At 33.5% G+C, this 16411-nt stretch overlaps 1 protein-coding gene across 1 annotated transcript in view; it reads left to right on the forward strand.

Annotated features, from left to right (window-relative positions):
- The window catches only part of LOC106132975 (metabotropic glycine receptor), a 113981-nt gene extending 112486 nt beyond the window's left edge, over positions 1 to 1495 (forward strand). Inside the window, exons 12-13 of the mRNA XM_060949019.1 lie at positions 320 to 463; positions 875 to 1495. Of these exons, the coding sequence (XP_060805002.1) occupies positions 320 to 463; positions 875 to 1495 (765 nt within the window). The remainder of the gene's footprint in view (positions 1 to 319; positions 464 to 874) is intronic.
- Positions 1496 to 16411: the final 14916 nt, after the last annotated feature.

Here is a 16411-nt window from a genome sequence, read left to right on the forward strand (position 1 = left end):
AGAAAAGTTTCACATATTATAAATAATTTTGATATATACATACAATCACGTCTATCTCCCTTGCCGGGTAGGCATAACAAACAGTCTTGAAAAGACTGAAAAGCCACGTTCAGCTGTATGGCTAAATGGTATAATTTAAATTCAATAAATGCTAGCCCATCACTTACAAATAGAATCCCATGTTTATAAGCCTATCCCTGAGTCGCCTTTTACGACATCCTTAGAAAGAAATGGAGTGGTCTTACATTTAGTGCCGGGAACCACACGGCATATAGATTTTAGCCATTTTAACCATTCAATTGATATCTTTATCAACCAGGCGTACATGGTGTACAAAGGCCATGGTAAGGACGACCGGGAGAAGACTGGGAAGTTCAGATCCAGGCCAGCAGAGTCTACCTACACCATGACCACGAACAGAAGCGCAAGGTTCTGTGATAACATGAGCGAAAGAGAATTAGAGGTAAATTATCTCAATGCAGTGAAAAATTCCAGACATATACGTCCCCTTTACACTTCCCACAAAGAACATAATATCACGATCTACGGTCAGTACTTTCGCCTGTATGTTATCTTCCAACCAGTTCCAGCCAGTAACCAAAGAGCTTTAGATAGATAGATAATTCATTTATTTGATTTTCTACACACAATTTAAAATTTCATATTAAATACAAATTAATCAGGGTGTGAGTTGCAACAATACAAAAAGGTCACGACTCAACGAACTTATTGCTATAGAGCAATACGCTGATTTTCATTAATGATTTAGGTGCTAGTGCAGGTCAATCTGCGCACGTGATAAAAAATAATCATAAACAAACAAAGACTCGTGTCATTGTTTTACATATTGATGTCATGTTTCCTCTGCCAACAGGAGGAGTTCAGAAAGATTTGCAATCAACTAGAAAAACTACGAGAAAGATGCGGTAAGTACACAATTGTAGCCCGTCGCATCACTGCCATGCAAGATGCGGCTGCTATTCACGAGCGCAAACCAGCTACCGCAGACTCCGCGCCTCTCAAACTCAACACAGTATTCAGCGCAGTCGCTGATCGCCTCATGTGCACAGTGACACCAGCTGAAGAGTCAAGCAGTAGCGGCAGAGACCTACCATTCGAAGCCCCGCCAGCATACAGGCACAAAACATTTAGCCCAACAAAAAGTGTTGAAGTCAGCAACACAGAACAAAGCCAAACGGACGTTACAGTAGCTACTGATTCCCCTAAACGTAAAGCAGAAGTCAACGAAGACACTGATGAGAAACAAAACGGTGTTTTCAAAATTTCTGGTGAAGCTAATTGTAGTGATATAAGACCCCCAGAAGTAGCAGGTCAAAACGGGTTTAGTAGTAAAAGTGAGAAGGCCACTGAAACTAAATCTAGTTCAGGTAGTACAGAAACTGTCAGAGGAGTCAGGTCAGGTCATGCGAGAACTCACGCTATTATTATAAACTTAGATGATAAAAGTCGGTTTACAGAAGAGGTGACTGTTTAATATCTCTGTATGTAATTTCAAAGACTGTACTTAAATTCCAAGTAGTGTAAATTATAAGTGTGTAATTTCATGGTGTGTTTTGTTTTTGAGTGAAACACAGAGTTTGTGATCAGTAAAATTTGAAAGTGATTGTCTATAAAAACTAAAATGAGAACATTCCGCTCATCAAATTTAGAATTGTCAGAATTCATCACATCACATCATATGATGAATTCTGATGTTTTTATTCGGAAGCAAAATCACCATGATATTATTTATTCTAAATCACTACAATTTGTCAGTTCCTTTCGATAACTGTAAACCAATGAATTCTTACTAAAAATAAGGAAAATTTGGAAGACAGTGACATTTTGTAATGTTTTCCTTTCCAAATTCTAGATAGGTTTGTATTATATAATGCTAGTCTTTACTGTGATTCATAGATTTAAATATTGTTACTGTGTTTGAAATAAGTATTCTTAAAGATCGTTCAGGTCGGAAGTTGGCGTTAGAACCTATTATGATAAAGGAAAGCAAAAATATTAATACCACCTCGATATTAGCGACAAAAAAAAGTTTTACCTTTTTTCAATAAGAACCTCAATTTTGATAACAAAATGATATGAAAATAATTATTAAAACAATAATTTTAAAGTTCAGTTTCACCGCTTCAGCACTTTTTAGGGTTATAACTACAGTTTCAACTGCACGTTGAATGTTAAGTAATTTAAGGTTTTAAGTGCTTATTTAAAATTCTGTATAATTCTTACATGGCAATTACACGTGGGAACCAACTTTTTTATATCAGTTGATTATAAATAAATATACACGGGACAAATTACACAGATTGAGTTAGCCTCGAAGTAAGTTTGAGACTTGTGTTACTAAATGCTAACCCAACAATACTATGTTTTATAATAAATACTTATATAGATAAACATCCAAGATCCAACCCAATCAGAAAAAGTTATTTTCTCATCATGCTCTATGATAAATTAATTTTTTTTGTTGCAAATAACAAAGGTGAACCTAATGTAAAAAAAAAAAATATACTGTACAGTAGGTACATACGGATGAAACGTTCCTCTAAAATACAATTAAAAGCATAATTATGTTCTCAATATTAAGTCTCGAACACAAATAGCCCCGACCTGAACGACCATAGTTCCGAAAATGCATATCAGATTACTTCCTTCACGTTAGCTTTCAGAATTCGAATGACATAGTAAACATATAGGTCGCTAGTTGAGGTGAATGTTTGTTTGTTAAGGCGGGGACAGTACATCAGCTGTCTGTCTCAATATGGTTGATTTTGGAATAGCTTTGATTGTGTCTTCGCCGGTTTTCCGAGCGAAAACATTATGTGTCTGTTTAAAAAATATTATTTATTTGATAACACAATTATTGGTTATTTATTCGTTTAATTATTATATAGAATATTTTTTTTTAATTTCGGTATATTGAATTATTTATATAAAATCTTACTTCTCAATGTGTTAGAACAAAAACAAAGTTAGCCTATTAATAAAAAAAATATGAATTTTCATCAATTTATTTTTATGGTAATATTTAGAGAAATCTAAATAAAATTTTAATCGTTTTAATATTTAGTCTTTTTTATAATCAGACAGAATTTTTTTAGTAGGATTGAGTATAATTTCTTCGCACTGAAAATATGTATAAACATTAGTGTGTTCGTCTGGTCTCACCTTAACAAGTTTTGTTAGTTATAATGGAAAAGCGTGACATTTCCCTATTGTTACCACTAGAAAGACAATGTCTGCTTTATTTCACTATCACTGCCGTACTTTTAATGAGTTTGTGCAGAAATCTGGTTAATATTTTAGTGTTGTTCTGCAGTTTTAATGCAAATAATGAATGTTTTTGACAACAAAGAGAAGTTTTCTGTAACGTTAAAGTTTTCTCGGAAATAACATAGTTAAAGTTGAAAACATAAATGTGTAACAGAAATCGAAAATTCAATAGTTTAATTGGAAAAATGTGTGTTAAGTTAATTGAATTCGAGAAAATAATAACACTAATATTACCGGCCTGTATTATTATAAAAAGACAAAATAAATGACTTTATTAAATTTATGTTATTATTTTCTTAAATGTGAAGATTGAGACAAAAACATAGGACAAGGACCTCCAAAAATGTGTAAATTATGCTTTTATGACTTATTTACCGTCCTTGAAATTTAAGAGTGTGATTGTGATCAGTTCAGATTTTCAGAAAATCGACTGTAATGCATGGCATTTAACGTAATAATTGTCTTATTATCTGTCACTCGTCCTGACTTGAATGCGAAAATTATTAATTGCATAGTATGCGTTTGATAATGAAAAATATGTATATTTAAACTCTAAAGTTAGTCTTTATGATGTTATTATACTATATTTTCTCTGCGATTTTTCAATATATCGACGCAATGAGTGAATTAACTGACCTTGATTAAAAAAAGAAATTAAATATTTTTTTGCTCGACTTGGCGGGGGCACCGCCGTGCCCCCAGATTTTGTTTTTAGAATAACAACTTAGCGGTCGTGAATGATGTTAAATCCTGAAAGTAGCATTTTAGTAGCGTTTAAAATCTAATAGACATTCTATTTATATTGTTGTGCGGTAAAATATAATTTTCTTGTTGTTTCATAATTGTACCAAAGTGTAAAAAAATCTAGTCAGTTTATTATAATTCTAAGGTTTTTTAATATTTAATTTAAATAATAATAATTTAAATATAGAAATAAGTTATATTCCTATTGTAAATCTAGCCACAATGAAAGACATCTAGTGAATATATTTTTGTAAATAAACATTCAAATAGTTATGTAAAATAATTTTATATTAATCTGTATATAATAATTTATAGGAAAAAATAAGTATTTATTAATATGTTTGTTAACAAATATGTATTTATAATACATATTTTGGGACTCTTCCATTTCTTTCCCACGGATGTCGTAAAAGGCCACTAATGGACAGGCTAAAAAACTTTGGATTCTTCGTGTAAGCAATGGGCTAGCAAACTTTCACTATTTGAAACTCAATTCCATTATAAAGCCATACAGCTGAACGTGGCCTTTCGGTCTCTGTTGATTCTGTCTACTCCGCAAGGGATATAGACGTGGTAATATGAATGGAAGTTCTGAACGTACTTCACTTAAATTTTCCATTTAGCATTATCGACATTTAAGCATGTGGTGAGTAAGGAAGGATTTAAATCTGGTAGAATAAAAGATCAGCGCCATTTTTTATGTGCCATTCAGCAATAAATATTTTAGCTTTAATTTTTTTTTTATAAATAATGTTGTAAATATGCATTTATGTAATTAATAACATTTCAGAATTTACGTGCTATTAAAGACTTTCATTACCTCTAGAGCATCAGTTACTAATAAAACTAATGCATGTAACATTTATAAAGAAAAATCTATCAAAATGCGATTCAAAATAAGATTCGAACCTGCACCTCAACGGTTTGATAATTTACTCGCTTAAAGCCACAAAACATAGTACTCCTTTTTATTGTCAGTCGCGTAGCCAGATGTAACACAATAAAGTTCATTTTTCCGACATCATGGAACATTTTCCGCGCGAGTCTCAAGCAATCGTGTATCGGAAAATGATATTATTTCCTATTTCATATCTTGTATTGCAAAAAGATGAAATGGTGATTCGAGTGGAATCATGATTTCTTTGAAAGCGTGTAATCAAATAATGTTATATGTGTCCATGAACTTTTACCTACAAAAATGCTTATTAAATTTTTGTAATAGAATATATGTACACTAATCTATACTAATATTATAAAGCTGATAGGTTTGTTTGTTTGAACGCGCTAATCTCGGGAACTACTGTTTCGAATTGAAAAATTATTTTTGAGTTGAATAGACCATTTATCGAGAAAGGCTATGTAACATCACGCTGTAACTATAAGAACGAAGAAATAATGGAAAATGTGAAAAAAAAACGGGGTAAATTATTCATTGAGGGCTTTAATGATGCCCAAAATAACTATTCCACGCGGACGAAGTCACGGGCACAGCTAGTATATAATATATACTGATATATAAATCAAGGCTTTATTCATAATTGAAAACAGTATATTCATTAATTTTGTTAAAATAAAACAATTAAAATGTATAAGTTAAAACACTTCAATTAATTTCAAAATTATAGAATTACTTTTGTAAGGAAAACCTTGTGATTTATCTTTTAATAATAAAGTAGGTGACATAGTTATTACGAGGATAATTATTAGAAAATGCTCTTGGAATCCAAAATGTTATTACTGTAACATAGAATTTTTCAATAGTTAAATCATTTTTATTAAAAGACATAGCAACACGTTTTTTTGTGAATGTTTGTCTAAAATAAGACTTTTTATTTACATAATACATTTCATTGACTTTTTAACTTAATAAATAAATCTATTATATCCATTTTTATTCTATTCATTGTCGAAAAATCAAGTTTTAACGCTTTATTGTAAATATAAAAATGTTAAAAAAATTATCCGTTAGTAATATCTTCGAAATTTGTAATTTAAAAAAAAACGTGTAAAATAATTTTTATTCATAGAGTTAACACATATATAAATTTATTAGCTTTTAAATGTAAATATAGGCATACTGTTGAGATTATTATTATTGTATAATAACATGTTTTGTAAAATATGATAACTTTGACGCTTAAAAAGATACCTACTTACATGAGTATATGAAAAAAGGTTCATTATTATTATTTTTTAATCAATATAGCACGGACACGTGGTAACATGATTTTCAACTTCTACGGAAAAGAAGACTCGTGAAAAAACTATGCTACATAATAGCATAATTATTCACTTTTTTCATATATCCATGGACATATGAGTTGCAATAATGTAGTTCTTAAGCCAATGCGATTTATTTCCACTCGTGAATGTAAGTTCTTATGCCAATGTTGACTATCTAATAAACAAGTTAAATAAATCCATGTTTTTTTTTCCTTTCATCTCCTTTGTTGAGTACATAAAAGATAAAGCCAGTTTATTGGATTTTTCTATCCAGAGTCTCGGCTACGGCGAAACATGTTTGCGAGGTACTGTCAACAATACATTATTTTTGCTAACTTAAATGCTGATTTGTAAAAGTGAAAAACATAATTTGCCGCCTTTAAACCTAGTGCCGTGTGGCTCCCGGCACGAATAAAACAAATAATTGGACTTATCCGTCTCATTCCCATAGATATAGTAAAAGTCGACTAAGGGATGCATGCCTATGCATGTAAACTTGGGATTCTTCTTATATGCTTCTTATTTTTTTTTTTTTAGATTTATTTTCAAAATTGGATACAAGGTATCACTTATTGACGTCACATCACTTAAATCTATTTATAACTACTACCGCTTCCAAAGCGCATGTGTAGAAGAAGCGGCGGAACAAACTACACTGCAATATATTATATATTTGAATCTCAATTTTGTCACTAAGCCAAACAGCTGAACGTGGCCAGTCAGTCTTTTCAGGACTGGTGGCTTTATCTTCCCCGCAAGGGATATAGACGTGATTTTATATTAATGTTTAAACCTAGAAAGAGTTGAATTTTCGGATGATAAAACGCAAGACATGCAGTGAGACCAACAGATACGTGACAGCAACTAACTTTGCAATTAATCATTAATTTACGTACGAACCGACTCCCGTCTGACCTCCGCAACCTACCTAGCTTAGATCATATCCATACAAAGAAAATACAATCCGACATTAAAATTGTAACTGACTGATAAAATAAAATTGTGACTGAATAAATTAAAATCCATTAGAAGCCAAAAATACGATTTATATGATTTCTGTCTGTATGTTTGTATCGCATCACGCAAAAACTTTTGTTTCGATTTGAATGCGGTTTTTACTGGTAAGTATACAGAAATTTCTTCCTCAACGGCTCTAAGGGAATACAGGTTATTTTTATGTTTTAAAGCGACCAAATTCGCCGGTAAAAAATAGTTATCAATACTTGCAAACTTTAAATTGGGAATTCTATATGAAAATTAAATTGTACAACAGCATGCCCTGACCCTCGTCCCACACAAAGACACAAACTTCTTGATTGCGTTCAATCTTCGCGTGTTCAGCCTTCAACTCCTAAACCATGGGAAAATTGATTCTGTCCATCAAGGACTTGGTATTACATACATACATGTATGAAGTTTAATAAAAAGTTAGTTATACACTACATAAGACAGAAGAATAACAGAGGAATAAAATATATTTAAATTAAAAGCTCTATAGTATGGAAAGAAAATGAAAATATTTGACAATGAATTTGTATTTGTAACTAACATACCATGGCAATCGTTGCTATGGCATAATTAAAAAAGTTTCCTACGTACCCGCAAGAGATATAGACGTGAATCTATACTTCTGGCGTGTTATACGGCCCACAGTCTCGACAAGACTGAAAGGCCATATCCATCTCTTTCCCATGGATGTCGTAAAAGACGACTAAGGGATAGGTTTCTAAACTTGGGATTCTTCTTTTAGGCGATGGGCTAGCAACCTGTCGCTATTTGAATCAATTGTTAATCAATTCTATCTTATAGCCAAATAGCTGACGTGGCCGATCAGTCTTTTCAAGACTGTTGGCTCTGTCTGCCCCGCAAGGGATATTACGTGATTATATGTATGTTTGGGAAAGGCTAATAAACTCTGGGATTCGACTTTTAGACGAAAGTTTAACAACCTGTCTCTATTTAAATCTCATGTATCTTTTCAATGGTTTTAAATACCGCTGGCTTTGTCTACCCCGTAAAGGATGACATTAATTTATGTATTTTCACGAAAAGTGTATGATAGATATTGTGCATGGAAAGTCAGAGGTTCTACTTCTACCGCGTCTATACGTATAACCTTACTAGCTGTGCCCGCGACTTCGTCCGCTATAATTCTTTAATTTTTATAATATTTTTCACCGTTTTTTTGACATTTTCTATTATTTATTTTATAGTTGCAGAGTGATGTTATATAGCCTAAAGCCTTTCTCGATAAATGGTCTATTTAACACAAAAAGAATTTTTCAATTCGAACCAGTAGTTCCTCAGATTAGCGCGTTCAAACAAACAAACAAAATCTTTAACTTTATAATATTAGTAGGTACAGATGATGAAAAAAAGTTCAATTTATCGTAAAAATCTACCAAAGTCATGATCAAACTAAAGTTTTAAACTTCATTCCTTCGAATTGTCTTCCAAATGACTTACGCATCTTATGTTTTCAACGCAAATCAAGAATAGATCAAATAAAAGAATTTCTTCGAGTGAAACTAGGTACAGTCACATACAGAATATCAAAGCTACTTATTAAATACACTTAATCCGATCAAGGGTACCATCGACCTTAACCCCTATTATTATGGTCTATTTCACCTCAAAAGGTTGCTCGTCAGGATTGGATTACGAATATAACATTTTCACATATTTTGTTTTTTTTTTTTTTTGGATATTTTTGGATACCTCAGCCTAAGGATGGATTTATTGAATTTTGAAATCGTTATTTTTTTTTAAATAAGACTTCTTTCATTTGTTATTTGATAGCGTTTGACATTAAGTGAGCAAGATGGAGACCATATGAATGTGAATTCACATAACATTAAATTTATCGTGTGGTTCCCGGCACCAATACAAAAAGGAATAGGACAACTCCATCTCTTTCCCATGGATGACGTAAAAGGCGACTAAGGTATAGGCTTACAAACTTGGGATTCTTTTTTAGGCGATGGGCTAGCTGTCACTATTTTAATCTCAATTCTATCATTAAGCCAAATACTTGAACGTGGCCATTCAGTCTTTTCAAGACTGTTGGCTCTGTCTACCCCGCAAGGGATATAGACGTGACCATATGTATGTATGTATGGCGTCATCATGCAACTGAATCTAGAATGTGTTTTATTACGTAAAAAATTCCTATATGAAACAGTAAGCGGTCTGACACGAAATGCATAAATTGAAAGCGCCCATCTATAAATGATATTAATATACTTATGTTTTTGTACTCGACCAGCCGAGAAGCAAATATTAATAATGAAGCGGTTGTAGTTAATTAAAAATATATATTTCTCATTTTAAATTTACCCACGTTTAAAACTTTATTTGTATTTTCGACTGCATTTTATTAACCACATTTCATGCTTGGAATTAAATATAAATAAATAAACTGTTCAGTTGGTTCATTGACATATTTATTTTAATCGACTCCGGCGTATTGTTGATTTTGTTAAGGTGAAACCGGTAATTACTTTAATATTAATTTCTTTTATCGCATTTCATGACTGTTTAAAAAAAATTCTTGTGGTTTCTGGCACTTAATAAATACATTATAATCACGTCTATATCCTTTTCAAGGAAGACAGAGCCAGCAGTCTTGGAAATACTAAAAGGCTACGTTCAGCTGTATGGCTGTAATTCTTTTATTAAGCTGAACGTGGCCTATCAATCTGTTCAAGGCTGTTGGCTCTTTCTACCCCGCAAGGAATGTGGACGTGATTATATGTATAATAATAAATAAATAAATATATACGGGACAAATTACACAGATTGAGTTAGCCTCGAAGTAAGTTCGACACTTGTGTAACGAGATACTAACTCAACGATAGGTAGGTACTATATTTATTTTATAATAAATACTTATATAGATAAACATCCAAGACTCAGGCCAATCACAGAAAGTTCGTTCATCATTCATCATCATGCCCTGGCCGTAATTCGAGATTCGTATGTATCACAATATTTAAAAATCGCTAGTTTTTAGTGTAGCGGGAGCGATGATTCGGCTCGACCGCCACCAAAGGGAAGATCTTCCGCCAGGCTAGGTGTTATGCCTGGGGAACCGCGGCTCCGACGATGTTGAGTCGGATGTTGTAAACATATATTGCTCCAATTCATGAAATCTTTGCTTGCGCGATTTAGGTTTCTCGCTGTTTATGACTGATAGCGTCGCGTGATTCTATTTATTATTTTTGTGACTTGTGGCGTATAGATACCGCCATAATAGTAATAATTAATTATTTATAAATAAATATATACGGGACAAATTACACTGATTGAGTTAGCCTCGAAGTAAGTTCGAAACTTGTGTTACGAGATACTAACTCAACGATACTATATTTTATAACAAATACTTATATAGATAAGCATCCAAGACCCAGGCCAATCAGAAAAAGTTCTTTTCTCATCATGCCCTGGCCGGGATTAGCGCTACAGAGGCCGTCAAGCCATTGAAACTAGTTTTAAAGCTAACGTTTGTATGCATAGTGGAGTTGCGAGTCACGATTGCATGTAGCTAATACAGGCATTGCAACCATTAGTTCAGCCACGTGTAGCCACATTTCGTGACCGAACTAAAATTGACAATGTCGTTAGTACAAATGGCTACAAATAAAGCTGTGAATTAAGGCTGAAATATTACTGACGGCCTCTGTGGCGCAGCGGTAGTACGCTTGTCTGTGATACCGTAGGTCCCGGGTTCGAATCCCAGCCAGGGCATGATGAGAAAAGAACTTTTTATCTGTATAAGTATTTATTATAAAATATAGTATCGTTGAGTTAGTATCACGTAACACAAGTCTCGAACTCACTTCGAGGCTAACTCAAGCTGTGTAATTTGTCCTGTAGGTATAAAATACATCTTTTATACTTCTTTTGGCCTGACAACACCCGCCCTGTGTCCAAAACGATTGATGATTGAGGCAAACAAAATACTCGTATACCAACATCCTGGCTGAAGACAAAATCCTATTATTTATAAATTCGTTCATCCAAATTGAGTTCTATGCTTTAGCTACTAAAGTTCACAGTAGATACAAAAATGTCTCGCACGATGAAACACTATTTCAGGTAAATTGAACGTGGTGGGGTGCCTTATAGAAGGGTTTACATTGGTCGAGAATTGTGGGCAGTACGTTTTCGATTGATTAATTTTTTATACTCCTTTCTTATTACTAACACAATCAAGACATATAATTTGACTGTTATTTAATAAGTAAAAAAAAAACAAATTTTCAGCTCGTGTAAATACATTTTTTTTTAAATTTTCATTTTATCATTAAGTAAAATTATGTTACACTTTTTAATTTCCTGATAATCACAGCATACATTATATTTTCTTGAAGCGTTTTGTGAGAGATAGTGCAAATTTTCTTACTATAAATTTACTTTTCCGTGATATCATATAACACACACAAAGAACACTTTTATATCACATCACACACACACATCACATCAGAACCATCAGGTGAGATGGAAGACAAACGCCTAATCAAATATTGAATTTTAAAAAAACTAGCAAATGCAAAGGTATGTTTTTTTTTTCAAAATTTTATTATGATTTTGATCGCAATGAGCTTGTTTTGAGCAGGAGCACGCTCAAACGCAAATTACGTTATAATGCCTCTTGTCATGATAGTCTTAAGCTTGGATTCCGATTTCTTTTCCTTCTTTTCCATTCTTCTTTGCTGTGGGATAAGTGAGAGTTTTACCAGATCAAAAACAAGTACCGTACCGTGTGGTTCCCGGCACCAATACAAAAAAGAATAGGATCACTCCCTCTCTTGGATGTCGTAAAAGGTGACTAAGGGATAGGCTAACAAACTTGGGATCCTTTTTCAGGCGATGGGCTAGCAACCTGTCACTATTTGAGTCTCAATTCTATCATTAAGCCAAATAGCTGAACGTGGCCGTTCTGTCTTTTCAAGACTGTCGGCTCTGTCTACCCCGCAAGGGATAAAGACGTGACCATATGTATGTATGTATGTAAAAACAAGTAAACGCAATCTGTAAGGATATAATGCTGTCGCGTTACCGCTAGTTGGCGCCAATTAAATCACATTCACATTCTCGTTCACTTGCTCGATCCGTATGGTCGAGTTAACTCGCCCAAACCCCGCTGAACACTAGACCAATGTGAACTAGACTTAAAGGTAAGTAAATGGAGGAATTATTCATAGAATATTTGTATCGTTCCAGGGAACCATTATGATGGTCTCACTGAAATAATATTTTATTTTTCCAATGGTTTCGTTATTTATTAATAGTTTGTGGATAGTCGCCGTTGTAAGGTATATATTTTTTTTCTCGACCAAATAACTAAGATATAGATATAAAGATATAGTTAAGTACCATAAGTAATAGACGAACAAACTTGGAATTCTTCTTGTAGGCCCTAAGCTAGCAACCAGTCACTAAATGAAACTCAATTCCCTTTTGAAGCCATACAGCTGAACGTGGCCTTTCAGTCTTTGCAAGACTATTATCTCTGTCTACCCCGCAAGGGAAACAGACAATCCTGTGGGGCGGCTCTCTGCTGCATCGCGCTTTCGACTCGTTTGTTTCTTTCGATTACCACACTTCTTGTTTTTGTCGGATAATAAGGTAAAATTTTAAGGCCTAGACGAACGTATCTTGATCAAATTAAGGACGTCCCGGCAAAGGGTCAGTTCAAGAGTACCCGAAATCGCCGAGCTTGCATAAATAGAATTATGATTGTGGATGAAGCGAAGGAAGTATGCAGAGTTCGTGGCAAGTGTAAAGATGTAGTCTCTGCCTACCTCTCCCGGAAAAAGGCGTGTTTTTATGTATGTATGTTTAACGCCTTGTATTTATTTGCAACGATAATTAGATACCGAGTGCTCCCTTTCAATATACCTATAACGCGATTTACCAAACACCCCGTATACCTACTTACAAAGAAATTACAACATTAATACATCAAAAGTTATTCTACAAAGCCGAAACTGACCGGTCGCATTACGTTGTTACCCCTTTGCGAATTGATATGGATACTGACAGCTCCCGAATGAGAATAGTTTGTGAACCCTTCACATATATTCAAAAATTCAAAATTTGAAACTTTTATTCATTACTAGCTGTGCCCGCGACTTCGTCCGCGTGGAATAGTTATTATGGGCATCATTGAAGCCCTCAAAGATGAATAATTTTCCCCGTCACATATTCCATTATTTATTTGCTCCTTATAGTTGCAGCGTGATGTTATATAGCCTACAGCCTTCCTTGATAAATAGTCTATTCAACACAAATCGAACCAGTAGTTTACTGAGATTAGCGCGTTCAAACAAACAAACAAATTTTTCAGCGTTTTTAATATTAGTAAAGATTATGGGACACTTCTATATCTTTTATTTTTATTGAATTAAAAGGTAACACAACAGACACTAACTATTTTACATGATTTCATTATTAATTGATAGTATTCTAACTTAGCATCATAAGGGTGTATGCACAATTGCTTATCACTCATCATTTAATAATTGTCATATCTTTTGGTTTCACAACATTGGTTGAAGTCAAATAAATTACTTAAAACTAAGTTTACTGCCGAAGCGTCAGTGCAGATGAAGCGGTAACAAACTACACTGCAGCATTTTCTTCACGTTATAAATGTGTGCCTGTTCAATCGTAGCTCTCAAACTAAATATGGATTTTGATGATTTGATATTCAATCAATTCTCCGTAAAACATTAACAAGTTGAATTAAACCATCACAAGAGGGGAGTTAATCATAAGGAAAAAAATGCGAGAAAAATGTAAACGAAACTTTCCGCTTTGAACTTAGGATTATTATGTTTATTTAAATAAAAATAAACGACTGTTGTTAACTCAGGATTTCGGGGAAATTACATTTTTCAACCTTTTCCTGTGTAAGTACATAGATGAGTTGGTTTTGTTTAAACAAAAAAATGAAATAAGTAGGTTAGTAATCCCATTTTATGAAGTTACAATAAAAACTAGATTATGCCCGCTGTAAAACGGCAAATTTCGTTTATTTTCATACTTTTTCTCTGTAAGCTTAAATTTTCTCAGGAGACTAACTTGCTAAATCTGAACCTACTACACCCAGAGTCTACGGTGTTAAATTGGTTCTCAGTCATATTATTTATATAAATTTATTAGTAGAAACATACATACATATATATGATCACGTCTATTACCCTTGCGGGGACAGAGCCAAAAGTTTTAAAAATAATGAAAGGCCACATTCAGCTGTATGGCCTGAGTTAAAATTGACATTCAAATAGCAGGTTGCTAGCCCATCGCCTAAAACAAGAATCTCAAGTTTATTGAATATCCCTTATTCGCCTTTTGTGTATGTCTGTTTGTTCCGAAACATACAAAATACTTTCGCATTTATAAAATTACTAGCGACCCGCCCCGGCTTCGCACGGGTGCAAAATTCGGAAAAAATTATACATAAAAACCTTCCTCTTGAATCACTCTACGTGTTACAAAAAACCGCATCAAAATCCGTTGCGTAATTTTAAAGATTTAAGCATACAGACAAACAGACTAAAATAGCGACTTTGTTTTATACTATGTAGTGATTTGGTGTACATAAGAATAAATATACCTACAACAATTTACTGAGTCACTTTAGGTTTTGACTTTGAAAGATCCCAATTGGGATTAATCCGCCATTGTACATATTTCAATAACTGTATGATTTTTTCTCTGTGTAATAAATAGTTTACAAACAAACAAACAAAAAATTTACAAGTGAACAAAACCGAGGGCGGAAACTTCTTACATCTCAAAAATTACCTTCCTAGGGGTCAAATGTACCATTGCTTATCATTCATGAGGAACAAACATAATTAAAACAGGAGAGTACATTTTTTTATTACAAAACTTTGTGAGGAATGACTGGGTCATTTACAGACGCTCGGGATCTCGTGGAGAGTTTTGTGTGCAAGCGACAAGCGGAGGAGATTGCTTTAAATAAGCTCTTCAAACTGGAATTAAATAAAGAAATATATACGGGACAAATTTCACAGATTGAGTTAGCCTCGAAGTAAGTTCGAGACTTGTGTTACGAGATACTAACTTAACGGTACTATATTTTATAATAAATACTTAAATAGATAAACATCACGACCCAGGCGAACTAACTTCGAGGCTATCTCAATCTGTGAAATTTGTCCCGTATATATTTCTTTATTTAATTCCAGTTTGAAGAGCTTATTTAAAGCAATCTCCTCCGCTTGTCGCTTGCACACAAAATTCTCCACGATATCCCGAGCATCTGAAAATGACCCAGTCATTCCTCACAAAGTTTTGTAATAAAAAAAATGTACTCTCCTGTTTTAATTATGTTTGTTCCTCATGAACGATAAGCAATGGTACATTTGACCCCTAAGAAGGTAACTTTTGAGATGTAAGAAGTTTCCGCCCTCGGTTTTGCTCGCTTGTAAATTGTTTGTTTGTTTGTTTGTAAACTCTTTATTGCACTTAAAAATAAATATAACACAAACAGAACAGTCATTGGATATAGAAGAATATGTACGTACAATGGCGGACTTATCCCAATCGGGATTTCTTCCAGTCAACCAAAATAAAAAGGAAAATTCATAATCAAAGAGGCAGCGCAGATTAAAAGCATTGAGGATGCGTTACAATTATATTGTTTGTTTGTTTGTAAACTCTTTATTGGATAGAGAAAAAATCATACAGTTCTTGGAATATGTTCAACTAGAGGCCGCTCGCGACTTCGTCCGCATGGAAACGTTATCAATCCCGCGGGAACTCCGGGATAAAAAGTATAAGCCTATATGTTATTCTGGGTCTTCAGCTACCGATATTCCAAATTTCATCGTAATCGGTTCAGTAGTTTTTGCGTGAAAGAGTAACACACATCCATGCTGACATCCTGACATACTCACAAACTTTCCCATTTATAATATTAGTAGGATTGCGGATTAATCCCAATTGGTAATTCTTTTACTCGACCTAAAACTTAAAACCTAAAGTGAGTCAGTAAATAATACTTTATTTATTCTTATGTACACCAACTAATGTAATATATGCGGAAGTGATTTTGTTTGTTTGTTTGTAAACTCTTTATTGGATAGAGAAAAAATCATACAGTTCTTGGAATATGTTCAAC

This window comes from Amyelois transitella, chromosome 3 (genome assembly GCF_032362555.1).
Source record: "Amyelois transitella isolate CPQ chromosome 3, ilAmyTran1.1, whole genome shotgun sequence".
Taxonomy (NCBI): domain Eukaryota; kingdom Metazoa; phylum Arthropoda; class Insecta; order Lepidoptera; family Pyralidae; genus Amyelois; species Amyelois transitella.